This window comes from Mastigoproctus giganteus, chromosome 1 (assembly GCF_048544385.1).
Source record: "Mastigoproctus giganteus isolate SK-2022 chromosome 1, ASM4854438v1, whole genome shotgun sequence".
Classification (NCBI taxonomy): Eukaryota; Metazoa; Arthropoda; class Arachnida; order Uropygi; family Thelyphonidae; genus Mastigoproctus; species Mastigoproctus giganteus.
The window spans coordinates 101930050-101952195 of NC_143575.1; the positions used below are offsets into that span (position 1 = coordinate 101930050).

Consider the following 22146-nt stretch of genomic DNA (forward strand, 5'->3'; position numbering starts at 1 on the left):
ACCTACGGTAGAGGTGGTGTTCTCGTATGGGGCAGAATAATGATCAACAGCCGCATCCCGCTTCATGTTTTTGATAGGGGTACCATAACTGCGCAGAGGTACTATAATAGATTCTCCGAACCCTATGTGAGACTTTTTAGGGGTGCGGTTGGCCTAGATTTTCTTTCCATGCACAACAACGCCACTGCACATAGAGTTCAAGTGGTGGAGGAATATCTTGAAACTGACAACCTCGAATGACTGCCGTGGCCACACAATCAGCAGAATTAAATCCGACCAAACATGTTTGGGACACATTCGGGCAACGAATTGCACCCAACAACCGACTCCTCGGTTATTTAGTGAGCTAACGTCTGTGCTGGTGCAAGAATAGGACTTTTTTTTTACAGAATCGTATGTAAGACACCCGTATATCGAGCATGGTTCACCGCTATCAGGTCTGAGTAGCCGTTGGAGGGCATCATATGCTGCACTGATGTCATGCGACCATATTTTCGAGCATCTTGTATCGAATTCTGTAATGCGACCTTTTTAAGTAATTCTTATACAACCCCCAACCCCTATAAATGTCCGTTATACAGGGTGATTCACTACCAGTGCGACAAACTTGCAGGAGGTGTAGAGGGCACAAAGACGAATCGGAATCACAGCATTGCAGGGTCCGAAATGCCTTCGTCATGCGGTAGAGGACGTTGAACGGGAGGTCGCGTGAACAGCGATCCCGCTGGAAGTCAGCATTTGCGAACCGTTTCTGTGGAAGAAACCAAGTAGCAAAAGTCCTCCGGAGTGGATAATCCGCAGGCTCCAATGATTGGACGCGTTGCAGATGGTATGAACTCATTTGGTTTGTTGACAGTATCCTCCATACAGTGGATTGGGAAATACCCAATCGTTGGCCTATCGCTCGAGTACTCGTACTCGGATTGCCTTCGGCAAGACGTAGGACATTCTCCTCATTGTCTGGCGTCCTCGTCGTTCGCTCTCGATTCATGGTACCTCTCGTGAAACAACCAGTCTCACGTAACCTCCTCATCGTATGATTAAAATCGTACGATGAGGAGCACGCCTGTGCGGGAAACGTTCCTGGTACAAGCGCAGAGCGGCGCCCGTTACAGTCCGCAGCTCCATACGCGTGGTACATGTCGGCCAGTTCAACGTTCGAATACTCGTCCATCCTACTGCCTCGGGAACCGGTTCTCAAATGCTGACTTCCAGCGGGATCGCTGTTCACGCGACATCCCGTTCAACGTCCTCTACCGCATGACGAAGGCATTTCGGACCCTGCAATGCTATGTGATTCCGATTCGTCTTTGTGCCCCCTACACCTCCTGCAAGTTTGTCGCACTGGTAGTGAATCACCCTGTATATGACCGAAGTTACCGCTGTCTCCTCATTTCATTGTTATTCTATGGCACACACCACTATTAAAGTTTGTCATACTTCATCGAAAGCTGCACGAGTTACACCACATTTTATACTTGTTCTTTTAACTTTGTCGAGCAGTGTAGTGGGTGTATGTCTGTTATTTGAAAAAAAAAATCTTGTTCTGATGGAAATACTTGTAGAAAAAAAAATAGATAGATAGGAAGGTGGACTGAAATGTAATGCTGTTACGGCATAACTTGTAAAGGAACAGAGATAAATCACAAAGAATAAGACGTACCTGTAGATTAAAAAAACAACAACAAAAAACACTGTCTTTAATCTGATAAATCATTTTTCTGCATACGTTTTGCCTAATCAGTTACATTTCGCACTGCGTTTAACAACTTTTGTCTGCCGTTAAGCAAAATTCTCTCAGCTGAAAGAATCTCTTCACGGCTGCTTTAACTTTTTCATCTGAGCATATCTGTTGCCGTAGATAGGTTCTGTTTTTTTTTTTTTTGTTTTTTTTTTATATTGTATGATGTGAGCATTAACACGGAGGAACCTGATTCCTTCGTGTATCGTGCAGTGAGGTCCAACCGGAGAGTACGGCACCACCGTAATATCCAAGCCCGAGGCGGGATTCGAACTCGCGACCCTTAGGGTGGCCAGGCAGGCACTTTACCCACCCAGCTAGCCCGGTGGGCATAGGATCTGTAAGCCTCGTCAACAAAAAAAAGTCGCTTGCGATCACAAATAATTGTTTTGCAGTTGTAGATCATACTTTGTCGTGCTGAATTAGCACTGCTGTAATAAGTCGAGGCCTTTTTTGAGTTTATGTAAAATGTACAGACGTGAATTGATTGTGACCTTTTTTCCAAAAATTCGGTCTAGAAATGACTGCACGTTGTTTTAACCGCGTGTTCAAAGATGCATCCATTAAAACAGTGCAGTGTAACCTATAAACGAACAACTATATTAAAGCGCTGCTGTTCACATTCAACTAGAATTCTGAGCCACCTAGCGGAGAATAGCGAACAAAGAGGAATTACTTTCCTTTTCATCCTCGTAATTTCCTAATTCTCAGAGTGCTATATTAAGTATTCTCAAAGTAGAATACTAGAAGAGTGTGATATTAAGTATTCTTCAAAGTAGAATACTAGAAGAGTGTGATATTAAGTATTCTAGTTTTCGAATGTTATATTAGATTTTAAAATATATTTTTTTACACCACCTTTTAAAAGTGAACAGAAATTATAGACAAATATTATTATTGTATTATTACGTTAATTTTCTTCTAGTTTCTAACCATGGAACAGACTGGCATGTGGCCCAGACTACAATATCTAGTCCATATAGGGCATTCTCCAAGGAGAAAATCTCAGCCCACGTAGGAGTAAGGATCGGGTTAAATAGCGTGAATATAACATTACAAGGTACGTTATCTTATCAATTCATAAAGAGTATTTTAATTTTGTAAAGTGAAACTGCAAATTGTTGAAAACATCTATTAACTATTTCTGTAAGCAATATAATTAAATCTTAAAGATCATAGACTCTATGTGCCTCATTTCCAAATTTAACTCTCATTCCATAAACAAAAATCAGCATGAAAACTATGTTCCTATTCAGTAAATGCGTAAGCTGAGAAAAAATATATAAATAAATAAAAACGTTCAGCAGTTTGGTTAGATATTGCCTATGGCCCATGGTGAGGAAGTAAAAAATTGCAAGAAATTACACAATGCACGTAGCACGATGAATTAATAGAAATTAAAAGAAATATGGTATTATTTAAAAAATTCTGCTGTCGCATAGACTGAAATAGCAAGTTATCTGTCAAATTAAAAATCACCCTGTGCACTGGCATCATTTAATGAATGCTCACTATGACATTTTACACAGAAATAATATTCTTAGTATAAATTCGAATTATTAATAAATTCGTATACACTGATATTAATACCTGAACAAAATATTTTAAACACCAAGATTGAAGATTTAATGTAAGATGATTATTTAAAAACGAAACACAGAAGATTTTTTTTTTTAATCTTAAAACTACACAATATCGCTTACAGCCAACGATGTACATAATCTGTCCTTCCGGAAGTAAACAAAACGAAAACAACTTGCTTACAAAAGTACTGAACTGTACGGGTTTTCCTAATACATTCAATTAAATAATATATTATTGGATTAGCCTCCAGTAAGGGTAATAAAAATTATATCATTTATATCAAGGGATATTACAGAGAGAGAGATATCTAAATTCAAAGCATTAATAAAAGAAAAAAATAAATTATCAAAAACTAAGGCAGCTGATGTACATCAAGCTAGCAGCTGCGATGTAACTGCCATGAATAGGGTCGCCTAAATAAAAACATAATGGTATTATTAATGGCGAGGACACTAACAGTCAGTTGGCTTTGTATTACTTACCTAATACCATGTGGGGCCACCTTTTCCCCGTAATACAGTACGTACACGTCTTGGCATGGACTCCGCAGACGTGAATTGATATTATGCAGGGTCCTGTGGTAGTGTTACCCATGCGCTGCATAATATGTCCCATACTGACACACACATTGTCAGGTGGATAGTCGAAGCATCGCATGTCCTTTCCCAGTAGGTTCCAAACATGCTCAACTGACTGGATGAATTGGGAATGTTGGCCATAGAGAGACGTAGAATTCATGTCATGTTCAGAAACCAGGTTAACTTGACGGGCCTTGTTACATGACGCATTGTCTTGTTAACCCCTGGCATTACAATGCCCTGAAGGGATTTATATGGTTTCTCTTTCCATAATAAAGATTATATTTATAGAATTCGGAGTTGTCTGGATACACTGTCATAATGAAGGGAATTTACTTGGTCGGCAGCAATAAAAAGGCAGGCGTTCCCATCGAACCGTTGATTGACGATGATCAGAGGACTTGGGGCATGCCACTGTCCCCAAACAATCACCACCGCTCCAACCTGACGAACATCAATGGTGTTGAACGCATTCTTTAGAGTACGTACTGCTTAGCTTGGTAATTATACATCTTAGGGATAGACCTGATAGTGGCGACAAGGTTCCGAAGGAATCAGTAAAATGAACGATGGAAATATATTTTCATCAGAAGAAGAGAAAAAAAACGAGGGGGGGGAGCAGAAATGAAAAATTTCGGGAGTAACAAAAGACTGGACCTCACGAAGTTTACTTTCTGGATAGACAACTTGACCAGACACAGTGGTCTAGGTTTGACAATTTAGTAAAGTTCAGAGAGAAATTGGATAGCGACTTTTTGACAGCAAGGACGGTATGAATGATAATGTTGTTGTTATAATAACATACACGTATAAGTTATAAACAGGATTTATAACTTATACGTGTATGTTATTATAAACCATGGACCCCAGTACACCAGGCCCATTCGTTACTAATGGTGTTGTTGTTTTTGGCAGATGAAGAAAAAGTCAGTTTTCTGGCATCACCATAATACAAATAACGCCCTAGTTTCTCCACTTTTTCTCCATTTTTGCATTCCTTACTCTCTCTCATATTCTAAATCGTATGTTACAGAACTTTCTAATACTTCTAATTCCCTACAAAACCCATCTCACCATTACTCTCTCTCTCTCTCTTGCTTTATCTGTAACTAGTCTGTTGTTAATCTCTTTATACCTTCTCGTAGCCCGAGATATCCAGCAGCCCGAATCAAGCACGAGAGCATGGAAGTCCATGCGCTTTGAGTCGTTGTGTGGCATACTATTGCATGCCACACAGAAACAAGAAAAGGAAGCCAAATCCAGTTCATCCTACAAAATGTTCGTAGCCTGGCAAATAAATTGCGTTCACTATAAACCCTGCTCTGTCTATGTGAATTTGATTTCACTAGTTTAACTGAATCGTGGCTAACAGAAACAAAACAAGTTGATCCTCTCCTGCATACGAGTAAATACGAAGGCACTGGAAACCCTAGAGTTAACAGACGAGGCGGTGAAGTCCTATTGTTCTATGCTGCCATCCGGCAGCAGATGGGGATCACAATGAGCCAGTTCGGAAAACTTTGAGGCCCCTTGTATCAAAATGAAATATCAGTGCACGCTTATTCAAATCAATCTCGTTTATCTTCTCTACTGACCATGTATGCGTCGCGCCCCGAGCTGCAAACCTGGCTACTTACAAGCCTTGCTAAGAGTCCTCTTGAAGATTTTACTATGTCCATTCCAAACATGCAACTCCTCTATGCGAGCTAACGTCAACTCTGAATTCCTCCGTGCCTGAATTAGTCGTTCTCAGGGGTAGAGAGCAAGATTTTTCTCCCAGAATCTGGGGTTTTTCGTCCAGCAAACAGTGGTCCAGTGGTCGCGGAACTAGGGAGTAAGATTTGAAAATATATGGATTTGGTTTGCTTTTCCAATAATTTGCTTAACAGAGGTCTCGAATTTAAATAAGAACAAAACGAGTAGTTTAAACAGAGCAACTGAAATAATGCATTAGGGCTACAAATAATTCTGGAGAAAATTTAGTTTAATTTTTTAAAACCATCTTGAGACAAAAAGTTGCATGTAATCCGGAACATATTAGCACAGTTATAATCACCGTCTTTCGGACATGGTGGAAAAGGTCTGTGTTCAAATTCCATCAATGACCCCAGCAATTTTTATGAATTTTTTTTTCACAGTGTGCTGAAATAGTCGGTCTCAGATGAGGGTTTCATTCCCCTCCCCAAAGAGGAACTCGGGTTTTTCATCCAAAAATAGCAAACTAACCGAAAACACGCAATTACAGGAACAATATTCCGACGCCTCATAGCCTTAATTACTTAGGCACTGAACATGACCTCTCTCTCACTCGTAAGTAAATATACTATGCAAAAGCCTCACCAACAAAATTCCTGAGTATTAACGCAATGGATTCGTCATTAGGGTATTTAAACAGAGCAGAATCTTATCTCGGCTGTTGTTATCGGTTTTTAGGAGCATCAGCGACTTGGACCACATTACTCTGTTGTGTATTATGTCAGTACAAGTGTTCACAGGCCGATTTATATGCTGTGCGAACTGAAAACTAAGAATAACACAAGGGGAAACAGTACTTCCTCCTGGCCTCCTCTGTAGCCAGGTGGGCAGGAGCAGCAGTGCGTAGCACACGCTTCTTGATTAGACCGACGTTCGAGCCCGTGACCACCAAATACGGAGGATGCGGAAAGGTCAGGAAATGACTACAGCATATCCTCGGAGCAATATGGCCTTAGTTGCTAATGCTCCTAAAAACCAAATAACAAACAAACAGTACTTCTTCCGAGGAAGATCGGCTACAGATCCGATTGAAAACATTTTTAGAAATCCCTTCAGTCATCAATGGGACTCGCTCCCAGACCTCTCTAAACAAGCAGAAAGTGGTGAAACCACCACACTGTCACGAAGGACCCATCTTGTCTCAAACTGTTTGTACAACTTTTATCACCTCCACATGAGGAATGAATCCCTATGATTTAACTACTTCTGTAAATTTTTCAGGTTCAGATTCGTTAATTTTTCTTTTAAATTTCACTTTATTGTCATATTAATTTTACTCTTATATTTTACTTATTACTAAATCAAGTTATTATTCTGTTTCACTTTACTCTTAAATTCATCTTATTATTATACTCTACTTTAATTAGTAGAGTATTTATATTTATTGTATAGAAATGTTTTTCATTATTATTATTAATGGCCTGACATAGCCGAGTAGTTAAAAGAAAGAATGCAGTAGCACGCGCTGTTTGAGTGGACCGGAGTTCAAGCCCATGACTGCTAAATATGATTAACATTGGTATTGATGATTTATTGTAAACTCCACTGACTTGCGGTCGTGCCTGAGTATAAATAAGAACATTATTAGTATTAGATATAGATATTCAGTTAAAAAAAATCCTTTACAATGGATATTTATTTTTAAGGGTTATCCCTTATAATATTTCGCTTAATTTAAGAAAGAACCAAAAATTAAATTCCTATGTGTCGCTTAAATAAAATTAAAAAAAAGAAAGAAAAAAAGCTTATATTTGAATTATTAAAACTGTGACGCTACCAAAGATTTGGAGTGATGAATGCAACGTAAATTACAGCAAGGAGGATGGTCTCAGTTAATAGTCGCAAGTTTGCAGCCGAATATTAAATTTTTCGACACTTCCTTTTGTCTGCGAAATGCATGCATATCCAATTACTCCACTAGTTCTAACAGGCAAAAACAGGGGGAAAAAATCCACTACTGTATTATAAAATTAATTAAAATTTCTGTTTATGCTTGAGGACGATGAGAGAGAGAGAGAGAGAGAGAGAGAGAGAGAGAGAGAGAGAGAGAGAGAGAGAGAGAGAGAGAGCTGTTCGTCCGGAAAAATCGAAAATCGCGCTCTGGTGCTCTGTACTCCTCGGCATGCCTTTTAATGCACAGAATATAAATAAAAAGACCTCGCACTTTCGTTGACTGAATTAATCACAAATAATCGTTAGGAACTTTCGTTCAAATGAAATACGTACATTTCTGTTAAAAATAGAGAACAGGTGTAACGACTTTTTAAGCGTATCTTTCCTTCATGGGATTCATTGACTTACGAAGATACCGTATGAATTAAAAAAGATATTTTAATTTTCTAACTGAATAGCTCAAATTAGTTTAAATAGTTGTGAAATTAAAATTTTAATCCATAATAAGTAGATTATAGATATTATGAGTTAAAAACTGAGGAGAAATTATAGATATAAAATTAAAAGTATAAATACAGGCAATTCTTTAGTTAACAATGAAGAATGATGTTATTAATATCTCTTACTGATATATGTGAGACTGCCCTTTTTATCAACAGGTTCTGTTGCTTTTTGTTTCAGCCACTCCGATTCACAATCACAGCGAAGATATAAATTATAATGAGAGGTTCCGGTGGATTGGAGGTAAGTGACTGATTTTTGTTTGTCTTTTGTCTTGCATATTACAGAGAGAGAGAAAATCTTTATTGCAACAACTTAAGAAAGAAAAAAGAAAAAAAAAACCTATGTCAACACTGACTGAACTTTATCTCATCAGGAGTCGAAACCTAAAATTCCACAAACCGGAATACACGATAATAAAATATCTCCTTTTTAATAATCAAGTATATGTATAACATAACCAATGCGTCATTCCCATCGATTGTGTGCAAGGAACGGTGTTCAGTTCAGCTCCTGTCAATTCCAAACCCTGAACCATATATTTCACAATAGTAATCTCCGAAAACGATAAAGAGCGTGTAATTTTCAACATAAAAAAAATGTTTCCTAATACTATTAGAAAATGTTCTTAAATAGCACGTAGAATCCAATTATCTTCATTACTGGCGTGCACTGTCACTGTTACTTGCACTTTTCAAATGAGAGCTCCCAGATTTTTGTTGATAACCCTTCCTTGGTTTTTTGATACCAAATTCCACGCATCAGCTAGGTCAGTGTTTCCCAATTTAATTTGGACACAGAACTCTTTCATAATCTTCAAAAAAATTACGGATCCCCAATAGTATTCTTACATAATATATATACAGCACTAGAAAACAAGCCAGAATAAGTATAGATAAAAGTAATAATAATGCTCTCAATGAAATTATGATCACGAGATCAACTTTATTAATATATTTTTTTAAAAAATCACTATATGAACACAAAAAAAAGTAAACATTGTTCTGGCGGAAACTGCACTTTCACTTCATGGAACTCCAGGGTTCCGCGGAACATAATTTGGGAAACACTTGTCTAAGTAAATAATTGGACGAGAATTTTGTGATGAAAGATTGTCGCAGATATTTTCTCCTGGCAACTACTATATATATACGTTCCATTAATACTTTACAGTTATCGTGCTTCTGGCACTCAAATCCAAAATCTTTTATACGCAGTGTAACGATGTTCGACTACCAACGAATTCAATCTCTTTGTCTTTAATCAATTAAAGTAAATTGTCTAATGATACATTATGATTTTGACGTATTTATTTAAATCAAAAGGTAAAACAATCCTTAATGTAATTGTCCATTATGGTAGCGCTTGCAAGTCTTATGAGTCTTCCTTTCCCTAGAGTCGATGACTGTTTTTTTAACCCCCCCCCCCATTCCTAATGCCTGTGCTTCTCTTTCATAAACGGACACAACGTTTAGGAGAGCCCTCCATTTTCTTTTTCCTTAACAAACAGACACTACATTTCTCAATATATTTGAGGATTTCACTGTAAGCTTTTTTTTTTCTTTCAACGAAATACAGTACTGCCACTAGCCTTCGCCATCTTAACTTTTATTGTTTGAGTAATAAAAGCAGAACTTGCCTCTATCGTACAATCAGATCTTTTCTTGTAATAATTTCATTTTAAAATAAAATATGCATGATTTAATAAATCAAGTTTTCTTTGAAACAGCTTCGTGTATTTCATGCATACGAATTCAGACTTCAGTGTTGTCTTTTTCATGTCAATTGGCCACAGTCATCATCGGGCAGACTACTCTCTGTGAGAGCGTCAAATATTAACTGAGAATTTAATATATAGTATTACACTCCAAGTAGCAGGGCTGTAATGTATGAAAATAGAGGATATTTCATGTGCATATGAAGAAGTAGTGTTATTCAGTTCCTGAATAACTATCATATTAGGGCCACCTGAGAATAACCTCATCTACGCATACGTATTATGTCCATAAATTGCGTATGTTCTCCGGTCAATCTGCTTGTTTTGCTGGAAGAAAAACCTGAGTTTCCCGGAGGGAGTAGGGATGGATTTGCTATCCACACCTCAGAACAACCAACTCGGCAATGTGGTGAAAAACCACAAAAGTTCCTTACGTCATTACCGAATTCAAACCCGGGCCTTTTCTAACCGGTGTGGCAAGGATGACTGTTATATTATATACACCGATGAGCCAAAACATCATGACTACCTACCTAATATGATGTTGGTCCTCCACGTGCAGCCAAAACAGCTCGTACTCGGCGATGCATGGACGCTACAAGATTTCTAAATGTGTCTGTGGTATCTGGTACCAAAAGGTAACCAGCAGATCCTTTAACTCCTGTAAGGTCCGTGGTTGAGACGCCGGAGATTAGAGTTGCTGTTCCAACACAAACCATAGATGCCAGATGGGATTGATGTCTGTGAATATGGAGGCCAGGGCAATACCTGGAAGTCTTCCTCATGTTTAGGCGACACATTTAGGCGGCGAGTTAGGCACTTCAGTGATAGTGGCAGTGGTTTGAAGGAAATGTAAATCAAAGATCAAGCCGTCCTCGCAATGCAGAGATGGAGGAAAATGAGGGAGAGTGGATAAACTAATTCGTGAGGGCTGACTAACGAATATCTGAGAAATGTATGCGAGAGCGGGAAGAGGCTTTAATGCACTGAAAACAATTCTGGTAATCTAGGATAGAGGAAATTGTATACCAGGTGGGTTTCATGAATGTTAACACCAGATTATAAGAAACGGGGAGTGCATGCTTTTGTCATTCTTCTGGAACAGTATGATATCATAGGCGACAAATTTCTTGACAGAATTATCATTGAAGATAACATGTGGGTACAAAGCATAAACCGAAGTCAAAGCAGTGGCAACGCAAGGATTCACGGATGAATAAGAAATTCGAAGCTCAGCCATAAGCTGGGAAAATCAAGTTCCATTTTTGAAACAAAGGATGCTTGCTCCATTCTTCTCACTATGTGGGGATACTGAAGAAGCCGAAGGCAAGAATTGGCTTCGGCTTCTTCAGAAACAAACAAAAAAAAAAAAAAAAAAACAGAGCCCGGCTAACGAGGAAATACCAGCTGATCAAAAAAAGTGTACCGTATTACAAGTACAAACCTCAGGCCGTACTAGACTCCTACTCACAAACTATATTGGGACAGTGCCATAATAACGGACAAGGCGATCTCGCACAATAGACTAGATATAATCCCCATCGACAAGAAGGAAATGGCTACCTATCTGATCGACAGAGCCGTGCCTAATACCAGCAACATTCAGAAAACATATGGGGAAAGATCAGGAAGTCAAAGATATATGGCATAGAGAACAAGTAATGACCATCGCAATCACTGGCATGGTGCCAAATAGCCTGCATAAGAACCTAGCAGTAACAGGCCTCCCATAGAACACTTACATTGAACTCCAGAAAGTCGCAAACCTGAACGCCTGTAGAACAGTAAGAGTTCCTCGACCGACGATAATAATAGTAGCCAGATACAGCCAACCACCCCCATGCACTTGTTACCAGTACCCGTCACAGAGTGAAAAAAATTCCTTAAAGGAGAAAAAGGTTTTATATAATAATAATAAGAGAGTCAGAACGTTATGGCTGAAGAGCAGAAGGGATGCAAGGAGCAATTGACCAGCAATCCGGCAGTTATGGAACAACCGACAAGAAGCACCACAGCCTGTACAGGGCCTAGATCGACTACCGTAATTCCTTTGATTCCGTGTCCCATAGCTGGCTCACAGAAACAATGAAGATCTATAAAGTCAACCCGACAGTGAGAACCTTCCTAGAAGCAAAAATGGCGAAATGGAGTACCACCAACAAAGTCGGCAACGTCAGGACCAAACTGACACCCATCAGAAGAGGTAACTTCCAGTGAGACGCCCTGAGAGTCTACTGTGGCACTCAGAGCATCTAGCACTCAACATACTCTCCACCAAGCTCAATACCAGCAAATACGGATATACCCTTAAAGAAGCGAGGAAGAAACCTATACACCCTCCCCCATCTGATGTGCATGGACGTCAGGAAGCTCTAGGCAACAATCAAAAAACAACTGCAACAGCTACACCACATCATCAAAGGGTTCGGCACTGACATCAGAATTAAATTCGGACTAGACAAATGCAAGACTCACGGACTGCATCAAGGAATATTAGTAAGCAAACTACTAGATGAAGACAAGTAGAGAGATTGAAGTAAGGATAGAGGAAGAGACCCAGTGGCGGATCCAGAAAAAAATGACAGGAGGGGCACCATTTGTGACAGGGGGAACCGTTTTGTGCACTAGAATGGCGATCACATTAGCATCAGTGTTGCCAACTGTAGTCAGTTGAAAATAGCCGAGCCACAATGCAAAAATAGATAAAATCCTATGTTAAACAATGAAAAAAATTTTTTTTTGTAGCTAAAGGAAATTTAAACAATTGGTGTACATTTTCCGAAAAACGACAGGAGAGGCACGTGCTCCGGTGCCTCTACCCTGAATCCGTCACTGAAGAGACCTACCAGTACCTGAGGATGATGCAAGCTAAATATCTCGAACAGAAGGAGACCAAGGCCCGCCTGATCAAAAAATACAATCAGACACCCAAAAGACTGCTAAAAACAGAGCTAAATGGGGGAATACAGTTAAAGCTATAAACACCTATGCAGTCTTAGTGCTAACGTACTCCTTCGGGATCACAGAGTGTACTAATACCAAGGTAGGGGAGATCATGAGAAGAACCAGGACAACGACGACAAACAGCGGCCACACCATTTGCAAGCAGCCGTCGAGAGACTGACCGTAGCCTGGAAAGAAATAAGATGGGGTTTGACGGACCTCATCAAACAGCAGAATAACGCTATTAAAAAGCTGAAGGATTAGTTTCAGAAAAACACAGCGCCAATCTACCAAGCTATAAGGAAGATAGAGAAATGGCATACCCCACTCAACCTCAACGATGAGACCCCCACTCACCAAGACGGAAGAAACGAAGACAGAAAATTGGGCAAAGAAGAAGACCCTCCATGGCTGACACCAAAATCACCTTCACCAAAACCGCATGGCCCATCAGCGGTAAGTTCTTCCCTGCGACAGAAGCATCCATGCTCGCCATCCACGACCAGGTAATCAAAACCAGGACCTACAGAAATACATCGCCAATTACTTCGGGGTGACAGACGACATCTTGCCACAGAAACAATCCTGCACATCATCGCGGGATGCAAGGTGATCACTCAAACGGAGTCACTCACAGCAACGACCACGAGCAGATCGCCAGGATAATACATCAGAAGCTAGCGAAGAAATACAAAACACAACTGTTGCTATATATGAAAGAATAATGCTGTTATGGAAAATAGAAAATTGTATACGTTCGTAGTGAAACTTCAGTCTTTTTTGTAACCTAGTATCGCAAAAAGAGCTTAAGTGTGCCTATTATTATTGTCAGAATTAATTATTAACCACACTGCTTCTTATGGCGTGAAATGCTTGCACTCGCTTACTAGTCTAAATGAATGCTGCATAAACAAAGAGAAAGAATCCAAAGACAGCTGTTGTTTATTGCATATAACTATGAGCTGTTCTGTAATTATAATGAGTTTGGCAAATTGCGTGTAGTTGAGGGCAGATAATAGTCAGTGCGCTAAATAGTTAAAATGGGGTTAAGAAAAACACACAGTTGGTAACGAAGGTGATATTTTTCATTATTAATATAGTAAAAGGCATGCACTTCTAAGTAGCCTAATCGAGATAACTGGAAAATAATTCAAACAAGTAAATTTTCTGTGAGTCAGATAGTGAGGTGTAAGCTAAGGCAGGTGGAAAGCAATCATTCTTACAAAACAATCGCGTACTTATTTCATAACTTTCAGGTAATGATCTCTATGGAATGTGTGGAGTAACCTAATTACAGAAATTAGGTGATAGGCTATTATTTTCGAGAAGCTGTATCTCCCAATTACTCTTCGCAATGAATCACATTCTGGTTTATTACATCAAATATGTCATAATAAATAAATTCACTTTCATTATTAAGTGTAAGATGCATAGCAGGAAATCTTAGCTACCCCTAAGAATGGGCTTCTTGTAACCTGATCCGTCCTTATGCTATAGCATTCTTGTATAGGCATGTAGCTTTTCTTAAATATTCAAGCTATTTTAATTTCGTGTAATAAAGGTAATATTAAAAAATCAAAAAATATCGTAAAAGGAAAAAAAAAAATGAGAGGGTAGTGCTGTCGAATATTTGTGTATGTAGGAGGAGAAGAGCAATCAAGCGTTTCCGCTGCACAAGAATGACTCATATCAAGTACTGTAGTTATATTGTTAAGCAAGAGAACTGGATCAGTGCAGGCTTAGAAAAAATGAAAACAACAGAAGAAGATGGATTTTGAATGAAAACTTACAAAAGATAAATTGGGCATTAAAATGATAAAAAAAGTTAGATAAGGAACGCAATGTGTGACATTTAAGGCGATTTTTATTTCTTAAATTAACTGCGTTTTTTTTTTTCATTGAATGGAATTGAAAATTAAATAACTAATCGTCCAGTTAATTTTTAATTAATTAAGTAATAATCTATAAGACTAATTGTTTTGACATTACTGTACATTTCTCGCAACGTAATATTCATTCAACATTTTGTAATACTTATTCCTCCTGGATTTTTAATAAAAATTGAAATTCAATGTGTATTTCATGGATCTTCTGTTATTAAAAAATAATAATAATAATAGCGACACGTACCTCAGATCATCGTATGCAGTCAGAATTTTTGTAATGTACTTTACTTATTTCCAACTGTATTTTAATAAGAATTGAAAGATAGCATCAACCTAATAAGCAAATAGTAATAATTCGTAATTTATATATATATAGTAAACTGATACAAAAAAAAAATTGTATGGTTTTGTTATTGTTGCAATCATACCATTCAAGAAATGGCTACAATCAAATAGGTAATTAGACTATTGGCTTGGATTTGATCGGTCACGAAAAATGCGTCACGCACTCTAATTACCCTACTAGTGGGTGCTTGGCACAGCTAGTGGTGGGTGCGTAGGAAGCACCTTTGTCGCAAAACGCGGATGACTTCTGTGAAGAATTTTTCGTGACCGATCAGATTTATTATTATTATTATTATTATAAGCTTATTCAACAAACACCCCTGTACAGAAATTAATATCAGCAAATACATAAGATATATAAACACAGAGGAAAAATTACATACACACAGAAATAATGCATTCATAGAAAAATTACAAAATTACAAAACAATATACATACATTCAGAAATAATGCATTCATAGAAAAATTACAAAATTACAAAACAATATACATACATTCAGAAATAATGCATTCATAGAAAAATTACAAAATTACAAAACAATATACATACATTCAGAAATAATGCATTCATAGAAAAATTACAAAATTACAAAACAATATACATACATTCAGAAATAATGCATTCATAGAAAAATTACAAAACAATATACATACATACAGAAATAATGCATTCATAGAAAAATTACAAAACAATATACATACATAGAAAAATGACATCGTCATTTACACTAGGAATTGGTCCTCATTGTCATTCTTAAGGAATACCCTCAGTCCTATAAGAGTCTTTTGGAAATATAATATATCGTTCATTTAAGATTTTTATGAGTTCGAGGGCACTTGAAGTCTTTCTTGAATTACGTTCTTCATCATATTTGTAGTTTCGTAAACAGATCCGCTGCAATGAGCTTCCTGTAAGTTTTCTCATGGCAGTACTTGTCCGGGTCTATTTTGAGGTCTCTACACAGCTCCAGAGTATTGACAGGAAACATCCCCCTTAATCCGTCCGTGCGGTGGAGAGCGCTTCGGAGGGTTGTGGTGGCGGGCTCCAGGGCGGGGTCTTACTACCAGATTTATAATTTGAGGGGCGTCTAAACTCCCAGTCAGAAGTTGTGCCAGAGGTGATGTTTCGTATTGTGATCATCTGAATCCACGGAGCTGTGTTCAACTTTGCGTACATTATGGATTTAGAAACTGTGAAGGGCTTCTCGGCAATCCTATTTAACCAACCGAGCAACCAGTATTCCAGGCTGAGAAATTTCCTGATATAAGTATTTGGAGCAGAGGACCAAATTGTCGAAGCATATAAGGATACAGGAACGATACATCTTTGGATATATTGGGTCACTAGCTGCTTGTTTCGAATCCCAGTTATTTCCTGTCTTACAGCCCATATGGCAGCAAGAGTTTTTGTTCTCGTGTTCTGAAAGTGTCTTTGGAAGGTAAGGCCCTCGTCCCACGTCACTCCTAGGTCGGTGTATGAGTTGACTTTCTTAATCTGTGCTCCATTAATAGATAATCTGATTTGATTTTTTATCTTCTTATTAGTTATTGTCAGTTGTGCTGACTTGTATGATTTTAGCCACAAACCGATTTTGCGTAGGTATGTCTCCAGTTCATACAGCTTAGCGTTGGCATGGAAATTGACGTCAGACACCTGAGATCCTTCGTTAGAGACAACAAAATACTTAATATCATCGGCGTAGGAAATAAAATTCTGATTCCGCGCCAGAAAATGCTCCAGGGGGGGTAGCAAACAGCAAAGCTGATAAAATTCCTCCCTGAGGGATGCCCCAAGTGAGGGTGTATTGTGCACGGATTCTTGGTGTACAATGAGGTGCCTTGGCTTCAAAATCGTCGTGATGATCTGCAATAGTTTGCCCTCAATGCGGAAATAAACTCTCAATATGTTTTCAAGTGCAGGTAATGACACATTATCGAAAGCTGCCTTTATATCAAGGAATATGATGTCAATTTGGGCTTTTTCATTTAATGCATGCTGCATTCTGAAGAGAGTCTCCAACAGATTAGTAGTAGTGGATCGTCTCGGTACAACGGTATGGAGGTGGGGGTAGCCTGTGCGCAAAACACTGTTGGGTTAACGCAGGAAGGATGGCTTTTTCAAAAAGCTTTAAAAGAGAACAACTGATGGATACAGGTCGAAAGTCTGAAGAGGCCTTAGGGTTCTTCTTTTTTGGCACTGGTCGCACAAAATAGTGATTCCATCTCTGGGGAGGACTCCATCTCTTAGGATGTTTAGGAAAATGTGCAACAGCACATCAACAATATAGGCACTGCATATTTTTAAAATAAAGATAGGAAACCCGTCAGGGCCGATCGTAGATTTGGAAAGGCAAGAATTTATGGCATTGATGAGATCATCTCTAGAAATAGTGACTGTGGATAAAGCATTCTCGCAAACGCCTCCTCTCGCTAAAATATGTTGTGCCATATTCTACAGCTGATATCCTTGGACATTTTTTGCTTTACCTTCAACTGGCAACCTTTCAAAGCACTCCTTAGACAAGTGTCCGAATGTGGTTTCTTCCATTTCAAATTTAGCGGCCTTTTTGCTCACGATTCTTTTTGAATGTCGAAGCTTTCTAATAACCTCTTCGTAGCGTGAATGTCGTTTCTTTTCCAAGAAAATGGCTCTTTTTTTTTTCTTGTAGTTCGTGAAGTCTTCAATCAATCTTGATTTTTTCCATCTCCTATAAGCCTTTTGCTTGGCCACAAACGCCTGTTTTAAGTACTCGTTGAACCACGGTTTAGTTTTGTCGGTGACCCTTACCTCTTTTGAGGCACCCAGGTCAGCAATAAATAGGAACTCTTTCTCTATCAAGTTGGTAGCTTCTTCCACCGGTTTATTGTATAGAGCATTCCAGTTGTAGATCTTGAGATGTTTTAAAATAATCTCAGGTCTAATGAACTTAAGAGAGTATATCTTCTTGGTTTGACGAGTTTGCTCATCGATGCGTTGCTCACCTGCACTATTGGATAGGGAAATTTCGCAACATATTGGGTTGCGATCTGACTGGAATTTAATTTGAGGGGTGACATTTTTTATGTTTATCAGAATATGATAGAATAATTCCAAATGCTACTCTCCCCTAGTCGGAAGCGTATCAAGCAGGGTCAGTCCTAAGGTTTGGAGGGTTGCATCAAGGTATTCTTTAGCTTGATCGTGTCTTGGGCTAGGCATATTAAAGTCGCCAGTTATAATCATGGGAATATCTGTGCCAAGATTCTCTGAAATCCACACAAGAAGCTCGGTCCTGGTGTCAGCACTGTGTTCCGGCGGAAGATAGATAAGGCAGACTTGGATTTCTTGAGCATTCCTCCTGAAAGACGCGCATATGGCTTCAAAGTTTTCAGACTGACTTCATTTAATTTTTGTAGGATGCAAACTTTCATGATAAAGGATTGCAACTCCTCCACCCCGCTTATCTATTCTGCTGTTCCCAATAAATCTGTAACTGGAGGATTGTACCCGCAAATCCAGTTGCCTGTTATAATTTAGCCAAGTCTCTACTATGCACATAAAGTCATATTCTTCAAGGAGTAGGCAAGTCTGCAATGTGTGCAGTTTGTTAATAACACTTCTAACGTTCTGAATAAAAAAGCAAATGGTCTGATATTCTCCAGAAGGGGCATTCCGTTGCTTTTGTGGCTATATAGGGGTTGATGCGTACTACTAGTTCTCTGCACGTATGCGGTGTTCTTTTCTCGATATCGTTTAACTAGTGCATCCACTGGCCAGTTGTTGCCTTCAAGGATTAGATTTAGGTCATCAGGGGAACATGTGAGCAAAAATGACGCATAAGAAGGATGCCTTGTTTTCAGCTGTCTTACTTCTGTGTGGACTCCGAATCCTTGAGCAAACATGGCCTTTATGTCATTCGCCTGCGTGTTCGGGGCAAGCCTAGTAACAAAGACTTTCTCTCGGGTTCTGATGGCTATTGAACCTCCTTGCCAACTGATTTACACGGTTGATGACCCCAAGGATGTTTCACATAAAAAAAAAAAAGGAACTCACCAAAAAAACCCACTTCATATGTGCGAACCGAGAACATTTCTCTTCTGCGCAAGCCATATTCCCTATTCATTCTTTCAATCAGCGTACGACAACGATATCCCATGCTTCAGATACATATACAGTACAGCAATACCTCACTAAGCACGGCTTCAAACAACACGGGTTTCACTATAACACGGTTTCCAATTCAGTTCAAGTCAAAAATTTACTGTACATATCAAAACTCATTCAATAGCCTAGACACGTACTCTACATATATGCTGCGTTGTCGTAGTTTAGGTATGCGTACATATATGCTGCAGTGCCAACTATTGTCTCACATGCACATGTGCCAATAGCTCCCCTCGGGCAGTCAGCAGCAACCTGTAACAGTGTTCAATATTCTTAATTCCATCCTGACGAAACAACATGATAGCTTTTCAGACTTCATTTCACAATTTATTGTTTACCCCTTTAAATACGATCGAAAATATATTTGAATCTTGGCTAAAAATCACTGCCAAACAACAACACGCGTTCTGTTTGGCAGAATGTTTTGCCCATTTTGGCAAATTATTTCATTGGTTTTGAATCGCAAATTCAGACAATTGCCGAAGACACTGTGAAGATCGGAAAAGACTCGGGATTCGAAACTTTGTACACTGCCAATGTACGCGACCACACTGAGTCACATGCAAATGACTTATATGATGAAACTCTCCATGAATTGAGGAGCAAACTATATATAAAGAAGAGGAAAACAATTCTGAAGTGGATAACACTGAAGTGGCACCAAAAGAATTTTCAAAAGAAGAATTGGAGAAAGAAAGTTTTACGAGGAGTTTATATGGCCTGCGAGGTGATTATCAATGGAGATCCGGATGCTGAACGTAGCATCAAGATACGGAAAATTTTACAAGATGGGATTCGATGCCGCAAAGACTTGTACACCGAGAAAAAGAAGAGACGACTTCAACAGACTATTATTGAAATACCTAAATAAACAATAAAGCTTTTTTCTCATCTCTGATTCAATCTCTTTTCAAAATGGTGAATCTAAATCAAAACACCGTGCCGGATTATCGTAGGACGTCACCCTCATATACTGTAATTTTGAATTGGATCACACTTCAAACACAGAAAAATTATGTCTGGGGGACCTCGAAGCGTAATGACCGCATAAACACACATACTTCATATTTTTGGAAAGCATCCACTAAATCAAACATGCACTTATAAAATAAATATTTCCGAAAGTATGATACGCAGATTTTAAAAGTTTTATTTTGCATTCTTACAAACATGTTAACCATATTAGCATTAGCAGAGGCATATGATGCAAGAAAGCAAGCTTATTCAGCATCAGTCAAAAAAAAACAAAAAAATAAAAAAAAACACACCACTCCCATTTCACCCTTCCGTTCGTTCGAAATACCTATCCAGCTGAGCCTTAAATTTATTTAGGCTATCAACTTCCACAACAAGGGATGGAAGTCTGTTCCACCAACCAACTATCCGCTGGCTAAAGGCAAATTTCCGCACATCTATCCTACATCTGTCTTTCCTCAATTTGAATTTATGCCCTCTCAGGTGATTATTCTGAGCAAGAGGAAGAATCCCATCGGCATTCAGCATGCTCAAACCATTCAAGGCCTTATACACCTCTATCAGATCACCTCCCTGGTGCCTAGTCTCCAGACTCTGTAATTTGCAAGACTTAAGCCTTTCTTCGTAAGAGCAACCCTTTGTTCCATTCACTAATCTTGTTGCTCTTCTCTGTAATCGTTTCAGCAGCTGTACATCCTTCTTCAAATGAGGCCTCCAGACCTGTATACAGTACTCAAGGTGTGGCCTGACCATTGCCTTATACAGGGGAATAATCACCTCCCTATCCCTGCTAGAAATATTCCTGTATATCATTGACAAGACACCATGAGCTACTCTTGCAGCTCGTCTGCACTGCTGAGATAACTTCATATCTGCCTGCACAATTACCCCTAGGTCCTTTTCATTCTCTACCACTGTCAGTGTAGTACCACAGAGTTGAAACGGGGTCACTGTTTCCCATACGTAGTACTTCACATTTGTCAATGTTAAACTTCATTTGCCACCTCTCAGCCCATCTGCTCAACCTTTCCAGATCCTGTTGCAGCAGAATAGCATCAGTAGTGTCCTTAACAACCCTGCCAACCTTTGTATCGTCTGCAAACTTGGACATTAAACTTGATATACCATCATCAGTATCATTTACAAATACAGAAAACAACAATGGACCCAACACTGAACCCTGAGGAACTCCACTAATAACATTAGTCCACGTTGAGCAGTGCCCACTGATTACCACTCTCTGTCTTCTGCCACTCAACCATCCCTTTATCCATAGCAGCAATGTGCCACCAATGCCACACTGCTCCAAGTTGTGCAGCAGTCTTACATGTGCAACAGTATCAAACGCCTTTCTAAGATCCAAATATATAATATCAAAGTTATTCCCTGCATCCAGTTCTTTTGTGACTACATCATAGTATCCAATCAAATTGGTCAGGCAAGACCTTCCCTTAACAAAACCATGCTGTGTCTGAGCTATAACTGAATTCTTGTCTAGATGATCTTGCAGTGCTTCTTTAACCAGTGCTTCCATTAATTTTCCTGGAACAGAAGTTAAACTAACAGGTCTATAATTACTTGTGTCAGCCTTTGATCCTCCTTTGTGAATTGGGGTTACATTTGCACACATCTCCAGTTTATGGGTACCTCCCCTGAGTCCAAAGAAGCTCTCATAATTATGGCTAGGGGTTTTATTACTTCCTTTGCTGCCTCCTTTAATATAACTGGATAGATCTCATCCACCCCGGGTGCCTTTTTTATGTTTATCCTCAACAATTTCTTCTCCACTTTCCTCTCAGTTATTACAAAATAATCTACCTCACTGCCAGTGTTTATTTCACCTACGGCATTCCCCTTCCGGAATAACTCTTGATGTATGAATGTAGATGCAAAATACTCGTTTAGTTTGTTAGCCGCCTGAGCAGGATCCTCAACTGTTGAACCATCAATATCCAGTGGACCAATTTGATTCATCCCTTTCCTTCTTGAGTTTACATAGGTAAAGAACTCTTTTCTGTTTTTCTTTGCATCCTTTGCCAAGGATTTCTCATAATCTGCCTTTGCCTGCCTAATCTCCTTTGTG

The 22146-nt window shown here is 39.0% G+C and overlaps 1 protein-coding gene across 2 annotated transcripts in view; it reads left to right on the forward strand.

Moving 5' to 3' along the window:
- Window positions 1–22146, forward strand: part of LOC150091062 (dual oxidase maturation factor 2-like) — a 228812-nt gene that overhangs the window by 91550 nt on the left and 115116 nt on the right. For both annotated transcript variants that reach the window (XM_090381525.1, XM_090381516.1), the window contains exons 4-5: window positions 2667–2801; window positions 8233–8295. In XM_090381525.1, the coding sequence (XP_090237651.1) occupies window positions 2667–2801; window positions 8233–8295 (198 nt within the window). The remainder of the gene's footprint in view (window positions 1–2666; window positions 2802–8232; window positions 8296–22146) is intronic.